Source organism: Fukomys damarensis, unplaced genomic scaffold (assembly GCF_012274545.1).
Source record: "Fukomys damarensis isolate Sample0158 unplaced genomic scaffold, DMR_v1.0_HiC HiC_scaffold_3, whole genome shotgun sequence".
NCBI lineage: Eukaryota > Metazoa > Chordata > Mammalia > Rodentia > Bathyergidae > Fukomys > Fukomys damarensis.
Genome location: NW_022900915.1, coordinates 10,051,963 through 10,069,920, shown reverse-complemented (window position 1 = coordinate 10,069,920; position 17,958 = coordinate 10,051,963). Strand labels below are relative to the sequence as shown.

Genomic DNA, 17,958 nt, shown 5'->3' with positions numbered 1-17,958 from the left:
TGAAAAAAACAAAAAAAAAAAAAAAAAAAAAAAAAAAAAAACATACACTGAACACCTTACAGAACAGCTGTGATGAAATTACCACCCATTTGAAGGACCTGTGACAATGCCAACTTGTTATAGTTAGCCATCCAGTGAATTTCACTTCCAAATTTTTAAAAATAATAGATAGATGTCAGAAATTACAAACAAGAAAAGCAAGTATCAGCATGTGAATTCTATTTGGACATGGTGACACATGTCTGGAATCCCAGCTTATAGCAGTTTGAGACCAGCCTTGCGATGTGAAGGCCAGCCTGGTCTACACTGTGAGACCCTGACTCAACACAAAACCAAACAAAACCCCCCAAAATATGGAAACCTCATTGGTAAAGTCTTCAGTTTTCCTTTCAGCGCCCCCTAGGATTTGGTTTGGGGTTTTATACATCATCTCCAACAACTTGACAAGTCCGACTCCAAGATGCATCTTGATCTCTTCTAATCTGTCATGGACTCCAATTAGAAAAACAAAATAGCAAAATTTTCCTAGAAGATATTTCCCATTAGTGGGTGAATTTTTCAATAAGCCTTCATGCTGACTAAATAAAAACATAATGTTGACACTACTTGTAGATATTTTAAAACATCTATTGTACATTTTGGTAGATGAATGTTTTCGATAAAACACTTTGCTGAACAACCTTAAGTTGATCTCTACTGTACATCAGTCATTTTCCAAATTTATAATATTTATATTAAATATTTCAAACAGGTCCTGAGTTTGATCCCTTGTAGATAAAAGAAAGAAAAACAGCATATGAAAGTAGGCCGTCTATATCATACCACAGTGATACATGCACACCTATGGTTATAGCAGCACAGTTTGTAATAGCTACGTCTTGAAAACAGCCTAGATGCCCACCAACTGATAAATAGATAAGATATGGGTTTTTTTAATGCAATGGAGTAATACTCAGCCATAAGAAAAATAAACTTGAAGCTAAATGAATGCATCTTGAGGCCATACTCTTAAGTGAAATAAATAGTGTAAGTACTGCATTTTCCTCTGGTGTGAGGAAACTGAAAGTATAAACGAGGATGAAAATGTATAATAGATATTGTGAAATAGGAAGAAGAGGTTCAAATAGGCAGAAGAACTAGGCATTGGAGTGGGAAAGGAAGGAAGAGAAAGGAAAAGAAAATGAGAAAAGAAGGAAAAGTGGAAACAAAGCCTTTGTAAATAAGGAAGGGAAGAAGGGTTGAAGAGAAGGTAGGGATAAAAAAGAATCAAGATATAACATATATAGGTACAAATTCTACATGATGAATGCTATTGTCATCTATTCTAAAATGGACCAATAAATTTAATTTTTGAAAAGTGGGCCATCTAGAAAAAAGAAGAGCAAGTCAAGCTCAAAGCTCATACAAGGGAGGAAATTATAAAATCAGAGCAGAAATTAATGCAATGGAGTCTGAAAAAAGAAAGCAAAGAATCACTGAATTGAGGAACTGATTCCTTGAAAGATCAAATAAAATTGACAAACTCTTGGCCAACCTTATCCAAAAGGAAAAAAAAAAAGGAAAGAAAAGACTCAGATCCATGCAGTTAGGGATAAAAAGGGTGAAATTACAGCATCCTGTAGAAATACAGATCATCAATATCTACCTGTATTTTAATAAGACGAAAAACATAGAAGAAATGGACACATTCCTAGATATATATGATTTACCAAAGCTACATCAAGAAGATACAAGAATTCTAAATAATGCACTATCAATAAAATTGAAGATGTAATTAAAAACCTACCAACAAAGAAAAGCGCAGGCCCTGACAGATTCATTGATGAGTTCTACAAGAAATTTAGAGACGACCTAATGCTGCTACCTCTAAAACTGTTTAATGAAATTGAAAAGGAAGCAATACTCCCAAATTCATTCCTGGAGGTAAGCCTTACCTTGATACCAAAACCAAAAAAAAAATAGCCAACCAAAAAGGGGAACTACAGGTCAGTCTCCCTAATGAACACAGATGCAAAAATCCTCAGTAAGAAAATGGCAGACGGAATTCAGAAATTTATCGAGAAGATTACACACCACAACCAAGTAGGAGTCATCCCAGGGATGTAGGGATGGTTCAATATACACAAATCAAAAAATGCAATATAACAAGATCCCAGCAATGAATGTAACTGTACTGTCTACCTAGAATGTACCAATAAATTAAATTTTTAAAAATGCAATATACCATATTAACATAGTCAAGGACAAAAAACTGATCATCTCAGTAGACGTAGAAAAAGCATTTGACAAAGTCTAACATTCATGTAAAAAAATCTAAGAAAATTGGACAACTGGTCACTATCTCGATATGATAAAAAGTATCTATGACACACCAACCGCCAACATCATACTAAATGGAAAACAACTGAAAGCTTTCACTCTAAAATCAGGAACAAGACAGGGATATCCGGTGTCAGCACTCTTATTCAATATAGTTCTGGAAACATTTGCCGGAGCAATTAAACAAGAAAAAGAAATAAGGATAGGAAAGGAAGAAGTTAAATTATAATTATTTGTAGGTGACATGAAACTCTGGAAGACTCCAAAAACTCCTCCAAAAGACTTCTACATTCAATAACTAAATTCAGTAGCATAGCTGAAAAAAAAGTCAATATTAAAAATCAAAAGCACTTCTGACACAAATAACAGATTCACTGAGAGAGAACTTAGGGAAACAACAACTTTCACAGTAGTATCCAAAAATATGAAACACCTAAGAATCAATGTAACAAAGGAAGTAAAAGACCTTTACATTGAAAACTACATTATACATTACTCTAAAAAAGGAGATCAAAGGGGATATCAGAAAATGGAAAGATATTTCTTTTTCTTGGGTAGGAACAACCTGTAGAGTGAAAATGCCCATACTTCCAAAATTGTTATGCAGATTTCATGCAATCCTGATCAAAATATCAACAGCATATCTCACAGAACTAGACAAAATAATCCTAAAATTCATTTGGAACCAGAAGAGGCCTAGAATAACAAAAATAATCGTGGGCATCAAAACAAGGCAGTGGGACATCACAATCCCTGACTCAACCATAAAGGATAGGACTGAGGCATTTCCAGGTAAACAGATAGACCTTGAAACTACACTAGTACATGCAATAAATTGGACACATGCGTTTAAATACTGCATTGTTTCTCTGGTGTGAGAAACTGAAGGCATAAATAAAGACGAAAATGTATAACAGATGTTGAGAAATGGGAAAGAAATGTTCAAATGAGGAAGAGGGAGAGGGGAGAGGGAAAGGAGGGGACAAGAGAAAAGGAATAGAAGAGAAAAATCTAATTAAAGCTTTTGTAAATACAGAGGGGAAGAGAGTTCAAAGGGAGGGGAGGGGAACAGGACAAAACAAAGCAAGATGGATCAAGTACAGGTACAAAATCCCTGTGATGAGTCCTGTCATTATGCATATTTAAAATATATGAACAAAAATTTTAAAAAGTAGGCCTGGAATTCTTTGCGGCTATCATAGTTTGAAGAAAGAAGGAAACTCCCAATCTAGATCACCAGCGGTATTTTTAGTACCTTTTCCCTTTTATTATTTAATTAATGATGTTTATGATGATCATATTCCTTCTGTAGGGCTGGTGCATGTACAGACTACATCTCAATTCTTCTTTCATCCCTTTCCCCTCCTTGCCCTCCACTCTCCCTCCGTCTCTTGAATCCTTTCCCCTTTGAGCGAAATCGATGTCCCTACTCCCTATCGCCCGTCTTCTCTTTTGCTTCTTATTTGTATTTTGGATTTTTCATGAGAAGGAGCCCTGCAATGTTGAAGCTGCTGGCAATATTTCTTAAGACAATGTTTCTATGTGTCTACTTTGTCTTTAGGGTTTAAAATTATTCAGGAAACTTCTGTAAAGCTCCAAAGATTTCAACAGAAGCCAAATCCCTTGAGCTCAGTTCCACTGGTTCTTTTTTTTTTTTTTTTTAATTTTTCAATCAACAAAATGTCAGGTCTATTTTCATACGATTGGTAGAAGTTTCATTCTTTGCCAAATAAAAGTGAAGGAGTAAAAAAGCTTTACACATTAATTTTCTTTGGTTTTAATTTTAATAAAAAGACTAAAGGGGGGTTTCAAATATGCCAATTCTGTCCTTACTATGTACCAAATGTGATTCTTAAAAACAAAATACATTTAAATAAATCTGAAGCATTTGGATTTGCCATAATTGCTTTGATTTTTTTCTCTATTATTTATCAAATAAAATGTTCTGGTTTTTTTTATTCATTGAGTTTATTGGTACTTTTTAAGTATACAGCACAGTTACATTTATCATTGGGATCTTGTGCCTTTATGGTGTAGTTGTTAGCAGGTTTCTGGTCCTAAATATAGCACTAACTTTGACTACTTAAAAACCAAGTCTTACGTTTCTCATCTGTAAAACTGGGACAACAAATGTTTGTCTTAGAGTATTTGTAGAGTCACTAAAGGAAATTTATTAGAGCACAGAAAAACAAATGTCTGGCATATAATGCACATTATTTTTTTAAAAAATTGTTCTTAAGAAACAAAGCTGAAAGCATTTTTAATTTATTCTAAGGTTTTTGAAAATTACACACTTTGGATGGAGTAATTACGTTTTCAGAGATATATTTGGGTGCCACCTTCACAGAAACCATACAGAAATGGCATGGGCTTCCCAGACAGTAGGTAAGACAGTCACTGGAGAAAGACAGTTACTGGAGAGAGGACCAATGGGAGGATTCAAACCCAAATGTCTTAGGCAGAGACTGAGCAAAGTGCCTTTAAAACGTGTTCCATCTCCGAAACCTCGTTTTCTCTGTTTTTTCCTTAAGGGTTATGATTTTCCATCTAACCAGTCAGTCATATTTTCACAGTTCAAAGACTTTGTTTTCTCCTGTTTAGCAAGATCAGTGCTATGAATTCCGGAGCAAGCAGAAAGATGGAAGACTTGTGTGCACCAGAGATAACAACCCTGTTCGAGGCCCCGACGGCAGGATGCATGTCAACAAGTGTGCCATGTGCCAGAGCATCTTGTACGTAAAGAGACCTCTCCATGAGGTCTGTGTGTCTGTACCTGTTTGCCAGAAGACAGCTCCTGTTACTTTGTGCCTAAGACACTTTGCATGTTACAGATCAGTAGCTTCTTATTTTAGAGATGAATACTCAGTTCCAAAGCACTTTAATAAGAATATTTATTCTGATGATGGAAACATAATCACACCTGGAGTCTCTGGCATAGGATTATATGCTGACAAAATTAGTGATCTTTAAAGAGGCAGTGTTATCAGAAGGTAACCAGAGGAAGGCTAGTTTGCTTTGTGGAGCCTTAGTTCTGCTGACATGGAAAAGAAATACAGTAACTGCACCATGTAGTTTTGTGGCAGTTCAAGGTAATACTACATTTAAATAATATCTATAAACTTCAAATCCCTCTATGTATAGAGCCATCAAAACTGAGAAATGAGTTATAATTTATGCGAAAAAGTGAAAAAGAAAAGAGGCAACTTCCTATTTTTAAAAAACATTAGTATATGTTTGCAGTATATAATGATTACATTCATGGTGGGGAGCTGAGAAATGTATATAACACATCTTAAGAGACGACTTTCTAGTTGAGTGTGCATAATATTCTAAAATGTTCTAAAAATAGCTTTTCCATATATAATATCATCTTGGGTGACTGAATCATTTAAAACTGAGAATATTGCTACAAATATAATATGACAATTCCAATATTCAAAACTGCCTAAAGAATAGTATTTTTAATTTTTTTAAACATGAGAAAAAAGTTAGAGTTATTAATGTTTAGCATTGGAAAAATTACTTAAAGAGAATTCAATAATAACTCTAGGAAATGCTATTACCTTTCTCTTTTATTTAACAGTGAGCGAGAAGCTAGGGAAAGGAAAAAAGATGAAGAAAAATCAAGTTCCCAGTCCTCAAAGGATGCAAAGGTTATTTATTAAAAGATATCAAAATGACTCTTTTATGTTTTACCTTCAGAATCTTCTTCTCCATGATTCAGATTATAAACATACTAATACTTTGCGTCAAAGAAAAATGATTTTGTCAACATTGTTACTTTGGGTCATAATGAGAGTTTGTTGCTCTGATTTGGGGCTTCATGGAGCTTTCTTGATTCTGTAGATTTCCTCTAGAATGTGTGTTAATTTGCTTTAGTCATTTTGCTTTTGGAGAAATGTGGATCGAAAAGTAGAGAATATAATTCCTTGCCACCTGAACTGCATGCTTTATTTCTGACATTTTAAATGTGAAATCAGGCAGGTAGCTTGTTGATGTTGATTTGAATAACTCAAGTAATATTAATTAATCTTAAACTTCCTGTTTAGCTTCTCTCTTTGATTTCTCTTTTGTTTTCTCCAGATGGTTTTCTCAGCACCAACGAATCAGTAGTGTGCATGCATCATGCTGCCTTTTCTATTTGCTTTTCAAGACTGCAAAGAAGACATCTTCATTCAGTCCTTTAACAGTGATAATCACATTTGTAGAGTTAGGTTCTCCTTGGGCTAAAAGCACACCCTACGTGGAAAATGGGGGAAAGGAACGATGGATGAAAGGGAGAGGGAGACAAATAGGGTCCATCAAGTGTTGTTTTATGTTTCCCTCCACTTCTAGGACCAGTGCAAAGAGGTTACGAGAGAAGCAGAAGAAATAAAATTTAGACAGTCTGGGAGTTCCTTGGCCTACGTTGGCATAAGTGCAGTGAGTCTGAGCCCAGGGCCAAGAGAGGATTCCCTAAAAACGACCTTGAGAAAATCACCAAGCGAAAGGGAAAAGGCCACGTTCACTTCCCTTTCTCCACTTTCTAGGATGAGTGCAGTGAATTTCGGAAGTTCATGGAGAAAGACGGGCTCACGTGCCCGCAGGAGAACGCCCCTGTGCGTGGTGCTGATGGGAGGACCTACAAAAACAAGTGCTTCAAGTGCAGAGCTGTCTTGTGAGTACAGGCCTCTGCTCCAGCTTCAGTTATCTGGGAACCTGCACCCCTAGAGAGTCCGGATTGAGTAAACGTGTGTACTCATATATTTATGGAGTTCTTCATTGGTTTTCAGGATCAAGGGCCTTAGCTTGAGAATGTCTGACAGTAGAAAGAGAGGTTGGACTAGAGACAGGAAACCCAGATGCAAGTTCTAATCAGAAGACTAGCTGTGTCACTTAATATTTTTCCACTTTAAGCATCATTGTTGGAAGAAACTGTCCCAAACATTTGTTCCACAACTATCTCAGACCCACTGAAAAGCCTACTTTTAAAAATACAGTGTGTGTGTGTGTGTGTACTTCAAAATATATTAAGTCAGAACTTCTAGGGCCAAAGAATTTGCTCTCTGGGAAGAGTTTCTAATGAACAAGCAAATTCAGAGACCAATGGACAAGATGGTGATGTTTTTAAAACCACTGGTAAAACATATTAGTTTAATTTCTGCAAGCACATATTCTTTGAGGCGGAATTGCCACTACTGATCTCTTCTTGTGTTGTAGAAAGTTGAAACTCAAAGACTTTAGCCATTCTCCTGGGGTCACACATCTCTTACATGATCAGAGCTTTCAGTTGTCTAATTTTCTTCATATACTATCCTAGTTACTCTTTGAATATTTTATGAGTCTAATTTAGTTTTCTATGATTATGTAACTTTCCACTGGAAGTTACAGAGCTGGCCCTTGTGAATATCGTTTTTCATTAATTTAAATTTTCTTCTCTAGTCAAAAGGAAGCATTAGAAAGAGCAAAACTTCAAGCAAAACCAACCCATATTAGAGCTTCTGAAGAGATACAAGATTCGTCCAATTCTTCCCTGGTGAGAATGATGCTTTCTTAGGCTGGGGATTTAGCTCACTGGCACAGTGCCTGGCTCACAAGGTCCAGAGTTCAATCCCCAGTTCAGAAAAACAAAAACAAAAACAAAAACAAAAACAAAACAAAAAAATGATGCTTTTTGAAAAACTACTCATTACCTTTTCTGGCCACAGTCCCCATTTGCAATGAAGGATGTGGAGACCAATACAATGCAGCCTCAAGTGGTTTGAGGTCTAAGAGTAGTTTGTGCTTAGTTAGAAGTCTGGGATTACTCATCTGTTGTTATTCTATTCTTGGAAATCATTAGTCTTGATTCAGTTTAGTATATTTTAAAACTTTAAGAAGTAGGTGTGTAGTGAATGGAACCAATATCACATGTGATCAAATATAAAGTCAGATGCCTGAATTCTGGAATCTCAGCAGACAGAAAATGTTCGTCACCCAGCTTCCACCCCCTGCCCACACCATCTGAATCCCTTTCCAGTCATCTGGAGTGCAGAGGGGAGCTGAAGGATGGGCTCTTTTGGAAATACAGAGGCAGATACAGAAGTGAGACCCCGGCTGAACAATTGCAGTAAATCCCCAGGAGAGAAAATGCAGGCTTTCACCATGGTAAAAGTGGTGAAGCTCATGGGAGGGAGATGAATGCGGGGCTCATTTCGAAGATGAAGTAAACAAAATTAGTTCAGAAAAAAAAACAGTTAGCTGTAAAATATGGTTTATTTACCTCGTGTAATCCTCCTTTGTCAGAGACTCATAGAAGCTGCTTGTCTAAATTCTGCCTGAATATTTATAGATGTGGAAATCTAAACATAAAACATATAAAATAATATATAATATAAAACAATTCATTTAGATGTTTGAATCATTTAGCAAAACAAAAGAACAAGCAAGTTAATACTGCTTGGCTCCTCTGAAATGAACCTTAGAGATACTACACTGATAAATTTATTTGTGGTTTTTTTTGTCTGTTTCAGAAAGTAGTCTTCAAGAATTTTATTAATCTGAATTGTTAAATTTTTAGCAGAGATTTATGTATAACACTTCTGCATCATCCTTTTAATGTCTATAATTCATACACTCTTTGTCTTTTTTTTTTCTAATAATGGTGATGTGTATTTTGCTACCTTGATTTATTAATCTTTTTATCTTTTTATTAATGCTTCAAGCAGAAATTTTGGCTTTGTTCTAATTTGTTTCACTCTCTCTCCTTTACTCTTTTTGTTATTTTCTCTGAAATTAATCTTCTCCTTAGATGTTAGTTTGTTGAGAGGTAGATTATTGATTTTACAACATTATTTTTTAAAACTGCTTGTATAAAATCATAACTTTTCCTTACCTCTCTTTAGTATCTGTGAGATTTGATAGCTTATATTTTCATTGTCATTTACTCCAAACTTTATAAATTTTATTATGATTACTTTAAATTATGAGTTATTTAGAAAGCTCATCCTGTTACTCTCAGCCTGTAACTTTCAAACTATATTCCTTGTAAACATCTAAATGTCAACTTTTTTCTTGCAGTTTGATAATTTACTTTAACTAAAGTACTCATTAATATTTAATGTAGTTGCTGGGGATTTAGCTCAGTGGTTTCAGTGCCTACCTCCCAAGCACAAGGACCTGAGTTCGATCTCCAGTACCAAAAAAAAAGAGAGAGAATTAATGTAGTTACCTGTATATTGGACTTATCTTCTTGTTCAAATCTACAATTTTTCAATCTTTTAAAAAATATTTTTTTAGGCTTTCCTGTTTTTCTTTCTTTTGATTAATCATGTTGTTATTATAACTAGTATTTACTTCAGGGTCTTTACTTTCTAGACCTTCACTGAGTGCCATCCTAATGGTCTTCCAGTATCGGGGATAGAACTCAGGACCTTGTGCTTGCCAGGCAGACACACCACCACTGAGCTACATCCCCACATCCCCAGCTCTAGTGATCTTCCAATAGGCATGTCCCAGCAAACTGTGGCTCATATTTTGTAGGATTTTTACTTGTTTATTGTTTTGTTCTCTTTTTTTTAGAAATGTCTATAATTAAAATAAACCCAATCCAGGAAGTTAAATCCACTTAATATGGTGTGAAGTAAATATGAGACTTCGTAAACCCTGTATCACAGCTCTGTTAATGATGATTATTCAAGAGTTATTGCTTCCCTTGAATGCTCTTAAGCAAGTTTCCTCTGTGCTTTGTTTGTTCAGGATTCTGAGATGTGCAAGAACTATCGAGTATTGCCCAGGATGGGATATCTTTGCCCAAAGGACCTACAGCCTGTCTGTGGTGATAATGGCCAAACATACAGCAATCCTTGCATGCTGTGTCATGAAAACCTGTAAGTATACATATTGAACATATACTCCTAAGTGAAATAAATAAGGCACACATGCGTAAATACTGAATAGTTTATCTGGTGTGAATAATCTGCAATAATAGAGAAGATCCTAATAAGATTACTGACATTGAGAAATAGGAAGAAAGGAGCTAAAGGTGTAGGGAAGGTGGGATGGGCAGGGGAAGGGTAATAAGGGAAAAGAAAAAAATGTGAGATAATGAAAAGATGGGAATAAAGTGGTTGTAGATGGGGAGGGGAGGAGGGGGTGAAGGGAGGGCAGGGACAAGGGGAAAAAATGAGAACCAAGACCTGTCATGTAGAGGTACAAGATCCCAGTAATGAATGTAACTGTACTGTATCCCTAAAATGTACCAATAAACTCAATTAAAGCTGAAAAATAAATAAATAAAAACACAACAGAAATAACCCGGGGGGGGGTCAAACGATGTGAATTATCTTTCTTATATGTAGAATAGCAAGGACTCGGTCCTATCCCTTTAGTGAAATTACTTACTTACATTGTCATATACTTTACTGAGTAAAAGAAAAAGAAGAAAGTGGTGAGGTTCCAATTACTGAGCATCTCTATATGCCTGTGTGTTTGTGTGTATCAGAGCAAACCGGCAAGAACCAGTGCTCTACAGAGTCAGCCCCACTATAGGATCTAAAAGGCCCTGTGACCACCAGTCACTGATTTTCCACCTTCTCTATGTCTTCCTTTGAAGAAAGTGGTACCATGCAAAAGTAAAGTGGTACCATATGGAAGAAAGCACACTGGATAAGTGCCACATCTGCAGTCTGTTCTCCAATTTTTAAGTTTCTGTGTGTCCATGTTCATATTCCTTCACCATTTGGAGTCTCAATTTCTTCTTTAGATGGGTGAAAACAATTCACTGAGCAGCTGATTTCACAGCTGTAAACATGTCTTAAAGGATCTGGTTTTGTTGTTGCTTTCTTGCTCAAATGTTATCTGATTATTGGTAATAATTTCTCCTTTTTCCTCTCTCTTCTTTTGACCATTTTACAGTAAGAGCATGATGACAAATTGTGAAATTTATATGTGGAACTTAGGGAGTTTCAAAAAAACTAAATCCTTACTTAACAAATGAACATACCATCCAGGAATTCAGTTATTGCATACACCATATCTCTAATCCAAAAATTCCTTCAGTCCTTCTTTATTTCAAATTTAAGAGCTTAAATTATCAATATAATTTCATCCACATTTCTATTGGCTTTATAGACCCATAAAAAGTGGTCCTCTGTTCAAGAACATTAGAGAGAGTCAGGAGCTCAAAAAGATGACAGTATTAATAAAGAATGCCTTAGGGTGGATTGTTTGGCTAAGGAGGTTGGGAGAAAGTGTACAGCAAAGTGGCAAGTAATGGTTTCTGTGGGCTTTAAAATGTTATAAAAGAAACATTTCAATTTAGCAGTGTTCAAAGACTCGTCACATTGCTTTGTTACACAATGAACTTCCCATCATCAGAGGCAAACAAAAACATGTTTAATTTGTAATATTTGAAGTGAAAGGCATTACAAATTTCAGCTTTTAAGATTATTTCAAATTCTGAAATTCTGACTGTATTACTATGTCTTGTTATACTTTCCATTTCCCAAGCAATTTTATACTCAACAAAATCAAATTCTGGAATTTAATTTTTCTATTTACAAAATGCCTTTTGGATTAATGACCTCCAAGATTCAGCATTTCTGTGAGTATAAAAGTGGATAGAATATTATGGAATAGACTTCAGGGATAGAAGATAAATCTAGACCACACAGAAAGGCCTCCACCTACTGGAAAATGGTTGAAGGTGGGTCCCAGGGTAGCTCTCTAATTTCAGTTTGATTTGATGTTTAAACAACACTCACTTTGCTCATTTTTTTTTTCTCATTGTAATTGTGGTTTTTCCCATCACTGAAGCTTCCTTTGTTCTATTTCAGGATACATCAGACTAATACACACATACGTAGTCTAGGGAGGTGTGAGGAGAGCAGCAACTCAGAAATCACACCTGGCAGTGTCCACATAGGTGAGTACACTGGCCCTCACGGCTATGGGGTTGGAAGTGGTTGGCTCTGTGTTTGTTCTCCTGCGTGGGTGTTAGAAATTTCCAGGTCATAGGTGGTCCCAGAACTGGTCTCGCTTTCACTGTGAACATAATTAAGTGATTACTGAAATATGTGAAAATAACATTGTAGCAATTTATATTTAAAACCGTTCACTGGAAAAATGTAATAGGTTGTATATAAGCAATGTTTCTAATATTTCATTACTTTTTGCGGGATAGGCTTTAATCTGTGATATAGAAAGGAAAGATGAGACAGGCACTGAGAGAGGTCGGATGGTGACAGAGCTGGATTGAAATCACTTCTGTGCAGCCTTCACATCCTTGCATGTAACGCTGCATTTACTTTTTTCAACATTGAAAATTAGCCTGCTGCACTAAATCTCCTATAAATGTCTCAACACACATTGCTGACTTTGACATGCTCTCTAGTGACTATATTTGAGTAGTATAGTCCTCAGAAAAGATGAAAGTTTTAAATAAAAGAAAATATTTGTTATAGGACAAATATGAGTTCAAATTACTGTTTTCGATGTTCTTCACACAGAAACCTTGGGTGAATCTCGTAAACACTCCAAACAGGAGATCTCAACAAACTACTGAAATAGCCACTAAACATTGGCTTCACTGCATTAGACACAGTGCCTGAAAAATAAATGGCATCTTTTATGATTATCACTATTACTATAATGTTTCGGAACCAAGCATAAATGTACATAAAGAGCCCAAAGTATAAACTTAGAAAAACAGACCCTCTCGTTGTATTTAATTTTTAAAAACTAAATTAATTGTAATATTTAGTAGTTATGCCTAATATAACAAGTAATGTTTTAATAGATGATATTTAATAAAATTTGTATCCATAGGTGCATTGCTCCATTCCACTGCCACGATAGGCTTTGACAATGACAGAATTGGGGTGCATGCTGCTAGGGTTAGGGACCTCTGCTCAGTGACACGTGAGAGTGTGAGATCACATGGCCCGGACACGAGAGATTGGCCTTACAAGAGCTATCACCGAGGGTGTGTTGGCTTTCACACAGCAGTAGTAAGGAAGAGTACAGTAGACCGAGAACTAGAAAAACCTCCATTTCCTTCTCCTGTGGACTTGACAGTTATTTACTTACTCTGGGTCTTTACACATTTAGAAGAAGAAAGCTTTGAACTTTTACTCTAGTTGTTACATTATTTTCTCTTTCTTCTAGGTGCTTACTGATTTGCTTTTTATTTTCTTCACTGAGTGTTCTCTCTCTCTCTCTCTCTCTCTCTCTCTCTCTCTCTCTCTCTCTCTCTCTCTCATAACTACTTATGTGCATCTCAGAATAAAGAGGTCAAAATAATCTTGAGCAAGTCCAGTAGACCACACCTAGGACTTCCTTTCCCTGTGCTCCCATTCTGTTAGGTGACTTCACAGTGCTGCATCATGAGGAGCTCAGCTCAAGGTTAAACTGATAAGATTTATTCCTCAAATAGTGAAGGATTCTCAAAGATGTCAGCAGGCAAGGGGTTTTTTGTTTTGTTTTGTTTGTTAGATTTTTATAAGGAACATTCCTCCTTCGTCTCAAGGTGTTTTTTTTTTTTTCTGTGAGAATTCCACAGCATGCCTACTGAAAAACACTTGCATGCAGATTCCAGACCAGCCCTCTAATTTCAGTTTGGTTTCATATTGAAACATCACTCACTATGCTCCTTATTTTTTTCTCATTATAATTTTGCTTTCCCCATCATTATTCATGACAGAAATTTTTATGGTGTTGTTGGTAGAAATCATTACACCAAAAGTTGTCTTGGACATGAGTGAAATTTTAGTTCTCCTAGCACAGCTCAGTGGTGTGATCCTGGAGATAACACATTACCCAGCAGGGCTCTGAAGACTACTGTGGTTGTATATCCTGGAGATTGCAGCACATTGCCTGAGCTTTGCTCCAGGGTGGAAGATTCCCCTAGAGTTTAGCAACCCCAAAATGGAAATAATGCTAAAGAGTCACAGCTTTCCTGGAAAAACAGGACGAGGATCCTAAAACATATACCGCTTACTATACTCTCTATCCTCTACTAACTATTGTACAGTGGCTACTGTGATTTATGTAGCTCAGTGGAGTTGTATGTGTGTTTTCCCCTTGATTCCTCACAATGACCTGCGATCGGGGTCAGGATTATTATCTTCCTCAATTTATAGAAAACCAGTTCGGGGAGCCAAGTGTAGATATTCTGGCTTCATTCTAATCCCCTGTCACAATCCCTGAGTTAAGAGGAAAATCAGAGGCCCTAAAGTAGGCATTATTTCAATTACAAAATTGACTAAGTGGCAAGTTGGAACCTTTAGCATAGGAGCATTCGACCACAGCAGTCAGCAGAACAATGCTTGACCATGGCCCATCTGTTCCACCTGTACTCAGATAGTCCCTATATTAATAAAGATGTCTACATGTGGGGTGATTGTGTTTTGCTAGTTATGCCCTGAATAGTACTAACTGGTGATGTGCTGATATGTGGAGAAAAAGTCCTGCCTCTTTTAAGACATTGATTTAATGTTTTAAATACAGTAAGTCCTCAACTTACGGACAGGTTCCATTCCAGGAGAATTGTTCATGAGTCAGATTTGTTTGTAATCTCACAAAAATGAGTCTTAAACAGCACACCTGTGAAAGTTCACAATCTCAATGTCTGTAAGTCGGGGACATACTGTATTGATTTCAAGACTGTTTGAAAACATAGAAGAGTCAGTCAAGGAATCATTGGAATTACATTATCATGACTTAATTTGAGAATTCAGTAAGTCAGTATACTCTGAAACTTAATTTTCTGACCTGAGAAATGGTGTTAATGACCCCTACCCTCTTTGGGTACCATGAGGGTCACATGTAGTCAAGGGCAGATTTAGAGTTAAAACTTGTTTATTTTTGTGTCCAGTTCAAGAGGTACCATATGCCAAGTTCTGAAACAACACTCAGAATCACCCTGAGTACAATATGAAAACAACTTTAAATAGTCCTTTGCAGAATGCATGAATCTGTGGGTTTCTTTGCCTAAGTTACAACTGTGAGTATATAGCCTGGATCTCTGCAGTGTCCCTGAGTTCCAGAATCTGACTTCCTCTCCCTGTTTTTAGGACCAATGGTACAAGAATTGATGAAAAACACAAGGAAAACAAATGCGACCCAATTTTGAACTGCCTGCCTTTGCCATCTGTATATAAAAAGAATGTTTCAGAGCTCTTCTCATTTATGATAGAAAACAATGCAGAGGTGTTGGCGTTGGACTCCTGATTTTCAGTCTTTTCCATCTCCTTCCTGCTAGACCCTGTGGTATGAGGGCATGGAAAAATCCCTACCTGGTCTGTGCTCTGGAAATCTCCCCATCGTTATGTTGTCCGTCCAGCTGCTTTTTAATAAATGTAGACTCAGCAGAATACATTTTTGGGGGAACATGGGGATTTCTTCGTTAATTCTTAGATACTAAGAATTTCACTTTACAGAAATGAGACCGATTCTACCCTGTTAGGGTGTGAAGTCCATCGGTAGACAGAGAATGCTCGCTCCTCACATTCAAGCTGCTGTTACCGCTGGGAAGGAGTGTGTAGAGGAGAGGTGGACCGATAAGGTCTCTCAAGCCACCAGCAGCTGGGTCAGTCTACCTACCATGCTGTCAGCTCCCCCATCTAGCTTGCATATTTCCATGAATAACAAAACTACCTCTCAGTTTTGTGCATCCCATCCAATGACATAAACTAGTAATTTTTTCAAACCTAGTCCTATTGCTTCGTGACAATTCCTCGCAGTAGAGCCTTTTACCGTAGTCTTGGAAAGACTAAGGAAATGCCTACCCATATGAGCAGACCTCCAGCGCAGCACTCTCCAACAGAAATGCAGTACAAGCCACATGTGCAATTTTAAATTTTCTAGTAGCTACACAAATGGGTAAAATTAATTCTAATAATTTTCTTTATGCAGCCTAGTATACCAAAGGTATTAATATAACCAATGTAGTTTTAAAAATTTACAGCTTTTGACATTGGTGTGTATTTTACACTTTCACTGTATCTCGATTTGGACCAGGCACATTTCAAGTGCTCCATAGCTGAATGTGACTAGAAGCTACCATATTAGAAAATGCTGCCCTGCTATGATCTCACAGATATGGGAAATCTGAGGGAGAATCCAAGAACTAGATAGGGGTGGGACAAAACAATGTGTAAGCTCCTGCCTCCATGCAGAAACTGTGCCATTTTCAGAATCTTGTCACTGGTATCCTGTGGTACTTTGTGGTCACCTAGTTCACCTGAAGATCCTGGATTGGTACTGGACACAATCCCAGATGGACAAGGCCTGTGGAGCATCCACTGTGGCCCAAGGCCTTCTCCACAGCAAAAGAACTGTGTCTGGTGTCAATGATGTACTTGAATTTAGGAAAATAACTTTATATTGTTCCATCTGTTTTTTTAAAATGTTTCCACTAGATCAATCATAAGGGGATTTTGTGATTTTTGTCCCTGTAACTGAATGAAGCTCAAGCTATAGGTGGCTGCCATGTCCTCACATAGTTTTTCCTCAGTGCATATGCAGAGAGAAATCCCCGGTGCCTTTTCCTCTTTCTTATAAAGACACCGATCCTTTCAGACTAGAGCTGCTCCCTTTCCATGCCATTCACCCTTATTTTCCTTTTCCCAAATAGTCACAATGCTGATAGTGTTTCAACCTCTCAATTTTAAGAACACAATTCAGTCCATAATGCCACACAACAGGAGGGCTTTGCCATATACTTTTCTCGGTGTCAAACACATGCTAAGTATATATAATGTTACGTTGATTATTGCTATGATTACCACAGAATAAGGGGTGTGGCTGGCGTGTACGGCATCAAAGGGAGCAAGAAGAAGAAAAGTCACGAAGATGAAGGACAGAAGACAGATGTTTGTTCATCGCTGAGCTTATCTATACCAAGGACACCAGAGCCCCACAAGCCAAATATGGTCCATTATCTACTTTTATAAATACAGGCTCTGTATCGCTTACCCAAGATGCTAGAGACAGGAAATATTTAGATTTCTGATAGTTTTAAATTATTTCGATCCATATCTGTATCTATTGTCTATCTGCATATGCGTATATATAGGATATATATCCCCAAATTATCATGTACTCGGTAGTTAGATCACGGGAGCACTGTACTCTAGAGTGAATTCATCTAAGGTGAATTCAGCGGCTCCTTCAGTCTCTGTTTCCTGACCACGATGACACGAACAGCTTCTCCTCTGCCTGACCCTCTGCCATGTTGTTTCTGCACTGGTGACAGCAGACCATAGATTGAAACTTCTAAAACCATGAGCCAAAATGAACTTCTCCTTTAGTTGTGAGTGGTGGGCATTGTGTCTCAGTGATGAACAAAGTGATTGAGATGCTGAGCATAGCCAAGTGGTTGTAAGTCAAAAATACAAATTCAATTAAATTGCTCTTGATGTCGTATCCTTCAAGCTGCACAAACCCTGATTTCATGTTCTTCCAAATGACATTGTCTGTCTGGTGGATTTTTCAGATAAAAGGAATAGAATTTACTTTTTGAGTGATCCTAGAAAAATTATTAATTATCTGCAGAAATAGTTGCTTCTGCTTATTTATGGAATAATTTAATTCTACATCTACAAAGCATATGGCAGGAGGAAGTACATTTGAAAATTTATTCTACATCCAGTAATGGAACAGAGATTTAAAAATGTACTA

At 36.9% G+C, this 17,958-nt stretch overlaps 1 protein-coding gene across 1 annotated transcript in view; it reads left to right on the top strand.

Moving 5' to 3' along the window:
- The window catches only part of Spink5 (serine peptidase inhibitor Kazal type 5), a 73,624-nt gene extending 57,735 nt beyond the window's left edge, over window positions 1-15,889 (top strand). Inside the window, exons 28-35 of the mRNA XM_010627268.2 lie at window positions 4,921-5,051; window positions 5,903-5,972; window positions 6,655-6,741; window positions 6,849-6,976; window positions 7,741-7,834; window positions 10,036-10,166; window positions 12,114-12,202; window positions 15,351-15,889. Coding sequence (XP_010625570.1) covers window positions 4,921-5,051; window positions 5,903-5,972; window positions 6,655-6,741; window positions 6,849-6,976; window positions 7,741-7,834; window positions 10,036-10,166; window positions 12,114-12,202; window positions 15,351-15,409 — 789 coding nt within the window. The 3' untranslated portion in view covers window positions 15,410-15,889. The remainder of the gene's footprint in view (window positions 1-4,920; window positions 5,052-5,902; window positions 5,973-6,654; window positions 6,742-6,848; window positions 6,977-7,740; window positions 7,835-10,035; window positions 10,167-12,113; window positions 12,203-15,350) is intronic.
- The last annotated feature ends 2,069 nt before the right edge of the window (window positions 15,890-17,958 follow it).